General features: G+C 37.4%; 1 protein-coding gene across 2 annotated transcripts; it reads left to right on the top strand.

Moving 5' to 3' along the window:
• Positions 1–3,802: 3,802 nt before the first annotated feature.
• LOC120000799 (cellular nucleic acid-binding protein-like) lies at positions 3,803–10,213 on the top strand. 2 transcript variants are annotated; one of them, XM_038848935.1, is made up of 4 exons: positions 3,803–3,958; positions 6,813–7,067; positions 9,177–9,269; positions 9,373–10,213. In XM_038848935.1, the coding sequence occupies exons 2-4, from the start codon at positions 6,889–6,891 to the stop codon at positions 9,914–9,916; spliced, it is 816 nt and encodes a 271-aa protein (XP_038704863.1). In that variant the 5' UTR covers positions 3,803–3,958; positions 6,813–6,888; the 3' UTR covers positions 9,917–10,213. The 2 variants fall into 2 exon arrangements, with proteins under 2 accessions (XP_038704863.1, XP_038704864.1); XM_038848936.1 differs by lacking the exon at positions 3,803–3,958 and adding an exon at positions 3,965–4,101.
• The last annotated feature ends 622 nt before the right edge of the window (positions 10,214–10,835 follow it).

Below are 10,835 nucleotides of genomic sequence, written 5' to 3'. Positions count from 1 at the left end.
ACACATATATATAATATATAATATATATGTGTATATATAATTTATGGGCTTTTAGAATTTTTTATTTAAAGGGGTAATAGGTTGGAGTAAAACTTCTCATTACTTTTTATTACCCAGGCCCCCACTAGTAAACTTTACGTGTAAAAACTAAGCTCAATTACTAAAATTTATTACAGGAGTAAAAGTTATACTGACATAACAAACACAAGTAAACTTAAAATTTAATTACCCTTGTAACTATTATACCCCGTTACCCTTGTACCTAACGCACCATAAAAATGAATAACTGCCATCGGTTCCAAACAGGCCCAGCCCAAACAATAAATGAAGAGGGCTTAGCCCAAACAACTAAGCAAAATGGGCCCAATACCTCAACACTTGAGGCGTATTTTAAAGAACAAATTCGTGCGGACCTTGGATCTAGAACGACAAATGGGAGACCTGAACAACCCACTCCCTCCTTTGGATTGAGTCCAATCTTTCTCACCACCATTTTCTAATTCTTCCTGCTTGCTTTTTCTCATCGCTCGATCCTATGAAGACCTCCACCCAAATAGTTCACTTGTTGGGATTCGCATAACCGAGCCCATCAGTGCGGAATAGTGTTATAACATGAAAAATGTCTCATCTAGCTTCTCAAATTCTTCGAATTATAACAATGTTACTCTCTCTCTCTTTTTTATCAAATTAGTTGGACAACATACACTAATCATGCCCCCCCGATGATGAGCACTATAACGAAAACAGTTCAAAACATGAATTAAAAAGCTCTAGTGGCATTATTACACATATTCTCCAAAAGTCACGCCATCCTTATTATTTGTTAGGTCAGTCATGCACATCTCGAGCATGATTTTCTTAGTTTTACTCATAATGACAACGACTCTCCAGTCATCAACACTGCCACCATCATCCCCACCGGCCGAGCCGGATCGGGAGATTGAGAGTGTGGAAATGTATCTTCTGGTTCAATCACCAATGTATGAAGAAGAAGATTATGGTGCTTGGAACCCCTCACCGCAACCTAAGGGGGCAAGTGCAGCTCCAATTCCACATGCAAAGTAAAGTATGTTAGTTATCTAGATTTGCTTAATCTCTCCATCCAATTCAATTACCCCTGAATCGATATTCGTTCATGTGCTTATCACTAATTATCACGATTGTTGGTTAAATTTAAAAGAGCAAATTATACTTTTTCAAGTACTCTTGTTCTTTATATCTATCACTTTTTTTTGGGTAACATGAACGACCTCTCACAAATTTGCCCTTTTACATTTGATATGAGTTTAAATTCAGACCATTCGACCCGCATGAACAGAGATCTGTATATCTAAGAGTTTTATGACTGCGGTGCATAAAAAAGGGTGTAATGGATCATTTTTGATATACTTTTGATGGTTTTTGAGGGGTTGTTAATTGGCAAACAGTTGGTAGAATCAATGCTTTTGTATCAATTGTCTAAGCCACATTTATCAAAGGAAATAAGGGCGAAGCATCAAAGTGTTCATTAGTTTTGCACAAAAAAAAAAAGGAGGAGAAAAAACTAATTGATTACATATGAGTATTTCGCCTACTTGAAAACGCATGTACCACCACCCAACGTTAAGATATTGTGTATTTATTTCATAAAATAGTCTTGCATCCACCAATTACACGTTTACCGGAGGTGAGAGATACTGCTCGATTTGGTCCATCGACGCAATAAACATAGCTAAACAAGTAATTAAGCTCGAATAGGTACAACATGTTCTACAAAGCATGAAGCAAAATATGCACATATTTTGCATGATTTTGATGCTAATTATTATGGTAGTAGATCTATCATCAACAGCAGCAGAAGCATCATCGCTGATCGGAAAGAACACAAGTAATAAGGAGGAGAGAGCCAGGGGCAGAGCCACGTGGGGACCAGGGGGGCCCAGGCCCCCCTGGATTTTGGGAAAAAAATTAACAATTATATATATATTTTGTACAAAACACGTCAAACTCTACCGGTTGGTCTAGTGGCGACAATTGTGATCTTTTATATCATTATCATATGATCAGTTCGAATTTTAACTCAAGCATATCTCTTTTTTTTCCCCTTTTTAAATCCACTGTTCTCCTTTTACCAACATTTCTCTCTTTTTTTTAACCTATCAACATTTTTTTTTTTAAACCTATTATTCTCCTTTGACTCATATTTCTTTCTTTTTTTAAACCTTAAGTGTCGTGGCTCGTATCCGAGTGCGACTTCAAGGGGATTGAGGTCCGAGGACTGAGGAGCAGATGAGGTCAGGGTCTTTCAGTTCGAATTTTAACTCAAGCATATCTCTTTTTTTTTCCCCCTTTTTAAATCCACTCTTCTCCTTTTATCAACATTTCTCTCTTTTTTTAAACCTATCAATATTTTGTTTTTTTGAAACCTATTATTCTCCTTTGACCCATATTTCTTTCTTTTTTTAAACCTTAAGTGTCGTGGCTCGTATCCGAGTGCGACTTCAAGGGGATTGAGGTCCGAGGACTGAGGAACAGATGAGGTAAGGGTCTTTGTAAGTACGTGGTATCTTTCACTGTAATTTTGCTATATAATCAATGAGAAATTAATTAACTTTTCAGTTACTAACCCTAAAAAAAATTTCGGGGGCAGCGAACTCCCGTCAACTTTTTGGCCCCCTCACTAAAATTCTTGACTCCGCCCCTGGAGAGAGCAAACAATGAGTCACAACCAGCAATCATGGAATTAGAAGATGACAACGGCTTGGGATCCAGTACCGGACACCGGTGGAGGCAAAGCTGCTCCTGTGTCGCATAAAAAACAGTTATGCTAGCTCTATCATATTCACCTAATCATTTTCAATTAATAGTTCGTGATGATATTTGTATATATCATATCATACAACATAATATATATACCAATTTTTGGACATATCTCATATGCTGATAAGAAGATTGCTCGAGTTATGTGACTTTTAGCTTTTATTCATGTTCCTAGTCATGAGTGAAACGAAGTTGCTCACATTCTTGCTAGGAATTTCAAAGTTTTGAAAGGTTTTCGTGTTTGGTTTGAAGATTTTCATTCGTGTGTCAACTATGTTATTGCTGTGGATTGTATAACATGTTTGGAGCAATGAAATCTTCTTAAATTCTTTTAAGAAAATGCCAGAGAATTAAATTAACTAGGAAGTAATTGACATTATTGTTGTAGTGGAAGGATTTTACTAAGCCCAAGTGTTGATTCTTGGAAGCCCGCCCTTCACTCATCTTTGGGCATGAGCCTGGTTTAAGACATTGTCCGCTTTGGGTCTTGATCCTCACGGATTTAATTCAGCGCAAAGCCCTACCTCCCTCACTGTTAGAACCCATGACCTCTTGCTTCTACCCTTTACTAATCTTTGGGTATGAGCATTGTTTAAGGTATTGTCCGTTTTGGGCGTGGGTCCTCACGAATTTAATTGAGCGCAAAGCCCAGCCTCCCTCACTGTTGGAACCCATGACCTCTTGTTTTCACCCTTCACTAATCTTTGGATATGAGCCATGTTTAAGGTATTGTCCGCTTTGTGCCAAGGCTTTTTCGGATTTAATTGAGCGCAAAGCCCTGCCTCCCTCATTATTAAGGTGCATGACCTCTTGGTGATGGGAGAGTGAGTATATCTAGACCCAAACAGACAGTACCTTAAGTAAGGCTCATGCCAAAAGATTGGTGAGGGACGGATTTTCAAGAATCAGCGCTTGCGCATAGGAAAATCCTTCCACCACGATTCTTAACTAAATTCACCTTCTCATATTAATAGATATTAGTAATATTTTCTTTTACAAGTTAGTCAAGTGTCAACGAAAAAAATAAGACCAAAACCTAATTAGGAGTATTCAAACCCTATTTGTTTATTACATACCCCACCATTCCGAACAACAAACCCGCTCATTCGTTCTCACGTTCGGGACCGATTTAGCTTCAAGCTCCTCCCCTTGCTTACGGGTCCGTAAATTCTATCCATAATTCTTAGATTTTTCTATTGCTTTTCTACTTCGTTGCTTGATTCGTCGATTTTAGCTTATCTATCTTCACTGCCTGTTTGTGGAAGCCCTAGTATTATTCGATCTTTCACCACTGGAGCTGGGGTATTCTTTCTCATGCCTATCATTTAGGGTTTTGCAATGTGCGTGTTAGTCTATTGCAAAGCTGTTATATATGTGACGAAAATGTGTTTATGGATTTGTTAATTAGGTTTGCATTGGAAATTAAACATATAGAGTGAGCTTGCCGATTCGTATCTTGTGATAATTTCTCGTTTTTTTGAAGTTGTGTAAATGTTGAGGGTGGTAGCTGTAAGAATGATTGGTCATTCTTTGATATCGAGTTATGTTTGAAATCGTAGCCTAAACTAATTACTGATGATTCCTCATTCGTAACAGATGGGTATTTTTGACCGGCCATATTGGTACCTATGTTTTTTCAACACCTTGTTTCTGTTTTTATGAGACTTATTGAACATTCATGTTTTTTAATAACGATATTTTGTGGAGCAAAGTACCGCAATGCATGTGTTCTGGTTGTCGTGTCTGACTGTTTGTTATATTTCCATATTCGCCTGCATGAATTTTAAGAGTCTGAGGGGATCATTATATGGAAATTTGTCAGTAGACTGCTTCTGCTTCTTTGGTTTTGACTTTATGGCACATAGGAAGCAGGAAGCTTGTGTTTCATATTCATTTTTCTCATTTTTATTTGATGGTGGGATTGAGAAATAAGACATATATTACAGTTTATACTTGTGAATTTGAGGCAGTAGTAAATATTGCATAAATGAAAGCTATGTATTATAGGTTTACATGATGGAAGATGGAAGCAGCCTCCCTGCTTGTAACCATTTTTTGTTTTTAGTTCAACTTAGTGACAAAATAACCGATTTAAGATATTAAAGTTTTATGGACTTGAGTTACTTTTATATACGCATGTTGTCTTGTTCGTTAAGTTATTGTTCTGTTGGGCGAAAAGATGACCATGAACTAACAAGTAAGTTGACAATTGTTGAAATTGCATCATTATGTTTAATGTTTGATAAGTTTGTTGCTGATTTTATTTTCCAATCAACTTTACCGTAACGGGGCTGTTTGGATTTAGATCGATAACCATGCGTTTGTTAGACTAATAAATAAGAAATCTTGTTGTTTACACACTATTGACTGCATTAATACCTTTTTCTAATGATGATCCTAATATACGGTACTGCATTTTGACAAGTGGAATACATAACAGAGAATTGCATATCGGTAATTTTCTTATCATATCTTTTATAGTATAGACTACAGAAATTAATGATATGCACTTTTCTGTGGGTTGTGTATGATCTTCTCATATGGTATGATGTTATATTGGAAATCTGTTGTTACTCTTTGAGAGAGGTTCCACATCATTGTACGAAAACATTTTCTAGCTAAAATCCCTTGTCATACAGCGCAATGACTAAATATTCTATAACTGTGAACTGTGGTACCCTTTTATTTCGTAGACATACTCATGTGGACAAGTCTGGAGAATGGAGTTAATAAATTTAAAAATTAATGTCAAATTAGGCCAGGGATTTAGCCAGCATGGTCAGTGCAGATGAGAGTGACAGATTTATGGTTTACCATTGAAGGTTTCATTTGCATTCGCATACACACAGATAGTCCAAGTAATTTTAATTGATAGCAGAATGTCAAGTCTGCAAGCATGTTAGAAATGGTACTAAATGACCTGTTGCATGCCAATTTGAGAGTACTTATACTTTTTTTTTCCATGTAAACTGGTGTCTGCTTCTGCTTAGTGTCTTTGATTCAAAAGACATGCAATACCACATATTATTTTTTATGGGGTTAAGGTGGAAAGTATGAAACAGTCTTGATGATGATCTCTTTTTGGTGATATATAAAATTTTCTTGTGGTCTTTTTTTTCCCCCAATTTTTGCCCATGTTTGAGAATTTAACAAAGATTAATTAATTTTCTAGGAATTGAACCTGTGACCTCTAGTGTACATAATATTCCTTGGATAAAATATCTGTGTTTAAAGTTTCTTGATTTTGGTATTTGGGGTTGCGTGTGTCAAACAAGCTATCACATTGGTGGAGAAACTCAAAATTAATGAGCAGGGATTCATTTATTAGGCAAGCACTCGCGGTGTACGCGTGCACTCAAAATGTTGGTTGTGTTAGTGTCAATGCACTCTCAGGTGATTTTGTTGAATTAGTTAATACCATTCTTTGGAGTGGACTGAAATCAATGAATGACCCTAAATCGAGCAAAGGATAATGTGTTTGTTGTGATAAAACTCTTAAAGACATGTCACTGTGATTCGTAATTGATAGTTTGATTAACAATTACTATTAGGCTATTAGCTAGTTTTACTGTTTTAGCAAAAGTGAAGTGCGTGGTCATGAATATTCTTGTTCACTTCTTCACCATCAAGTTGTTCTGTTAAAGACAACTGGTTGCAATTTAAAACTTAGGAATGTTGACCATGAAACATGTATGAAGGTTCTCTTTCATTTCATCTTTCTTGCATTTTTTGAGTTTTTTTGGTTATATGTTTTGCCTAACTATAAAAACTGTGCGCTAACTGAGCATTTCTGCCTCGGATGAGTTAGATGGTTCTCCATGGAAGACATGTTCCGATTGAAGAATTGTATATTTGTGTGTATACATGGTATGCTTCAGGGTCCGGTGAATTGTGAGGGTGTGGGCGACATTTCATTATGTGTTGGAATTTGGCATTTTTCTTGAAGGGTTAAGATAGAAGTCTGAAGTGGAAAAAATGGAGATAATTGTTGGGTGTGTGATTGGTGTTGACAGGGTAGTTGCAGGAGCTGTGTTGGTGGTGGCAGTGGTGTGTTTAGTGGTCTTCAGTGATTGACGTGAGGCTTTGAACATGGGTTCACGAAACAGGAGCTGGAGCATGAGCAGTGGTAGGAGCCGAAGTAGGAGTAGGAATCGGAGTCGGAGTAGGAGCCGGAGCCGGAGCAGGAGCCCACGAGATCACAAGATCCAAACTCGGCGCTATTCCTCTCGTGATGCACCTTATAGGAGAGAGCCACATCGTGGTTCAAGGTTATATGGTTTTCAGTTTCTTTGCTTCTATTTTGTTTTGTTTTTATCAGAATGTGCATTGCCGGTAGAAAGTAGAATAACTTAAGGAGAGAAAATCGTGGTTTTCATTCATATTAAAATGACAAAGCTCTCATATAATTTATGTATTTTCTCAATGAGCCCCTTTGCTAGATTTGTCGTCGGGATTTGTTCAGATTTTTAAATTTAGTGTTTTATTTTTTAGTTTATCCTCGAGCTGTTACAACTTACAAGTCATGCATATCATATTTTATAACCTAAAATTGCTCATCTCTATCCCTTTTATTTTTGTCGGGTATAGCAAGCATATGCATGTTAATGCATTTCTCTAGGACAGTTTGACATCAAAAGCAATACCTATTTGATGTTCTTTTGCATAGGATGAATAATTCTTCGTAAGTTCTGCCACTCCTCGAGGCAAGACGGAAATTTATATAAGGCGAAACGTAAATCCTTTAGTTTTTTAAGGCTCTTTTCCCCCTCCCTGACTGCTACTTGCTATGAAGAAATTTATGTTTGCTCTTTGGGTTGCACAGACAGCCTGTCATGAATAACCTTTGACGATTCAATTCTTTGTTAAAATTGTGAGGACATCTTCTTAGCATGAGTTCTGTACAGAATTTTCTGGAAGCAGGATCATTATCTACTCAATTATAAATTCCATTTGTTACTTTCACGCTCTAGAATTTGACTCAGGTGCTTTCTGACCAAGAAATTTGTAGTTGATGCAGGGTTGCATTTTAGTTTTGTTTCATGCTGATAGTTAAATTGTTACCTTTTATCTGCATTATTCTCAGACTGTCTAGCTCCATATACGATGTGCAATTTGATGCATGGAACTTGTGTTGAGAGACCTTGTGTCAGGGGGAGGGCCCGGAAGTTCAAGTATTTTTTTTGGTTAATGAGATGTATTCTTTTTTTCAACAAATAGCCTTGGATGATCCAAAAATAATCTCTATAGTTAATTAGTTATAGTGTGACATTGCCTCAGGGGAACTGGTCCGGCAGTTCAAATATTTTTTTGGGACTGAAAACGATCTCTTATAGTTGTAGTGTGCCAGCTGTGTGATAAGAGAAGCATGGGTGTGTTTCATGGGTAGTTCTTCAGATTGTTTTGCCAAGATAATGAAGGCAGAAGACACACATTAGCAAAATCCTTTGGAATAGGTTAAACATGACCTTATTTTACATTTTACTATATTTGCCAAATGAAAGCAGAAACTGATATAAACTCTTTCAATCCAGCATAATATAAGGTAGTGTGCAGAACAATTTTGACGAGCCAAAAAGAACAGAACTTCAGAATGGGGTTGTTAATTGTTCTAGCGAAAATGAACTTTTTTACCAGACACCAAGGGAGTGCCGCCCTGAATTACAAGTCTGAGAGAGCAAAAACTTAAATGTTCTAGAACATTGCATGAACTACTATCACAATGACAAGAAAACCAGAGTTTCGCAGTGCTGAACTATTCTTCTAGAGCTCTTACTAGCTGAGTCTCTGAACCTTTGGAGATGTTCCTGCTTCTTCCTAGCCGAATTCTCCTGCAGGTTTGAATACCAAAGGAATCATAGAGATCAGCTGCTCTTTTTGCCTTGTTGATGTGCAGAGCTGTCCAATCTTTTAGTTCATCTTCTAGAGACCCAGAGCAAGACCTAGGGATCAATTTTTTCACTAGCTTTTATGGAAATGAAAACTGTGGAAACATTTTAAAGGTGTTTATTGTTTTCAATCGTCCAGAAGAAAGAAAGTTTCCCTAGCTTCCTAGAACACTAGTGTAGAAACAGTCGAACAATTCTGAAAAACTGGTGCCAAACACTTAAATTGTACCTCGTAGAATGTATCTTTATATATTCCTCTAAAACTTTGATTATCATTGAAATTTTTTGTAGCTTTGTTCTTGGAGTCATTGGTTTCGAAAAGCAATGATTAAAAAAAAAAAGATGATGATTGTGAACGATGAAAAGAACGAGGATTATATAGGGTGTGACAGTTATGAAATATTACTAATAACACCTTGATTTATCTTATTTGGATTGTTTGATTTGATTGTATATATGCTGGTTGCTAAGATTTGTGGTTTACATGTCCAGCCAAAACAAACTGTGCAACAACTGCAAGCGGCCTGGTCATTTTGCAAGGGAATGTCGGAATGAGGCAGTTTGTAACAATTGTGACCTTCCAGGGTAATGATTATTTTTTGCAGTCGAATGTATTGTCATTTGTTTTTATTGTTGTTTTTGATATTGTGTGCATTTCAGTGATTCATATAACACACGTTCTTTTCAGGCACCTTGCATCAGAGTGCACCACACAGACGCGGTGTTGGAATTGCCGAGAGCCGGGGCATCAGGCCAGTAGTTGTCCCAATGAGGGTGTTTGCCATTCATGTGGCAAGGGTGGGCATCGTGCCAGAGACTGCACAAATACTGAGCCATCAGGAAACTCGAGACTCTGCAACAATTGCTTTAAGCCTGGGCATATTGCAGCTGACTGCACAAATGATAAAGCATGCAAAAATTGCAGGAAATCTGGTCACATTGCACGCGAATGTCAGAATGACCCTGTCTGCAACTTGTGTAATATTTCTGGGCATCTAGCTAGGAATTGCCCAAAGGGTGATCTTGCACCAAGGGGTGGTGCTGGTGTGGGTAGATATGTTGGTTACAGAGATGTGGTGGTCTGCAGGAACTGCAACCAGGTTGGCCACATGAGCAGGGACTGCATGGGAACTATTGCTATGGTCATTTGTCACAACTGTGGTGGCAGGGGCCATATGGCATATGAATGCCCATCAGGAAGGCTGGCTGACCGTGGATACCGCCGGTTCTAAGATCTTTGTATTGCTTTACAGATTTCTGTTCTATGCTGATTACAATAATGTTTTTGTATTGGATTTTTGGGTTGTGGTTAGTGTGGAGCCACCAGTATGTCATAAATTAGCAAAAAATTGACATGCAGGATTAGCTTGAGATCGTTTTTTGGCTTTATAAATCTTTGTGTGCAAGTGTTAGTTTTGTTGTGAATATATTTATTCTCATATGTTTTTGGTAAAGAGGAGCATATGATGCTACCCACGAACCCATATTTGGGAGTAATGGAATGAACAGTTTTGGTGGTTTTTAGGGGATGGTATGGATCCTGTCTATCTTGTTTTTGATGATTTATATGCCCTTTTGCTTTTTCTGAACATTGTATGAGGAAGTAGTTAAGAGTGTTAGACTAAGGAGTCCAGAAGGTTGATTTGACACCCAATATTATGCTCTCATTAGGTTTATACCATTTGCAGCCTCAGCACATGCACGTGACAGGCAAGTTCTACAGGAGGTAGGGATGTAATTATGTTCAGCTATGATACATGAGTTCTAAGTTTGGCCTTTGTCATAATACAAAATGTGTCTCATATATGTTCGGTGAGAGTCAAACGTGTTGTTTATAATTAAGTTAGTTTGAGTCGAACTCCTCTCAATAGCATAGGGCTCTTTTAAGGACAAAACTCTGTGAGTTTGTTTTAAGGCTCAAAACAGACAATGATTCAAACATCTATTAGCATAAACTCAATCCTAAAATGGACTTCATTGTTTGGGTTTTGGGTTGCCTTCTGAGTTTTCCAGATATCCTTATATACAATATATTATATACCCACAAAGTGATGGTACCACAAGGATCTTACTCTGTATAGTCTACTTATTGGACGTTGCATAATCAAGCTCATAAGTTCAAGAGAGAGTGAGGATACAAAATGTCTTACA

Source organism: Tripterygium wilfordii, chromosome 6 (assembly GCF_013401445.1).
Source record: "Tripterygium wilfordii isolate XIE 37 chromosome 6, ASM1340144v1, whole genome shotgun sequence".
NCBI classification, from domain to species: domain Eukaryota; kingdom Viridiplantae; phylum Streptophyta; class Magnoliopsida; order Celastrales; family Celastraceae; genus Tripterygium; species Tripterygium wilfordii.
This window is presented reverse-complemented; position numbering and strand designations above follow the sequence as displayed.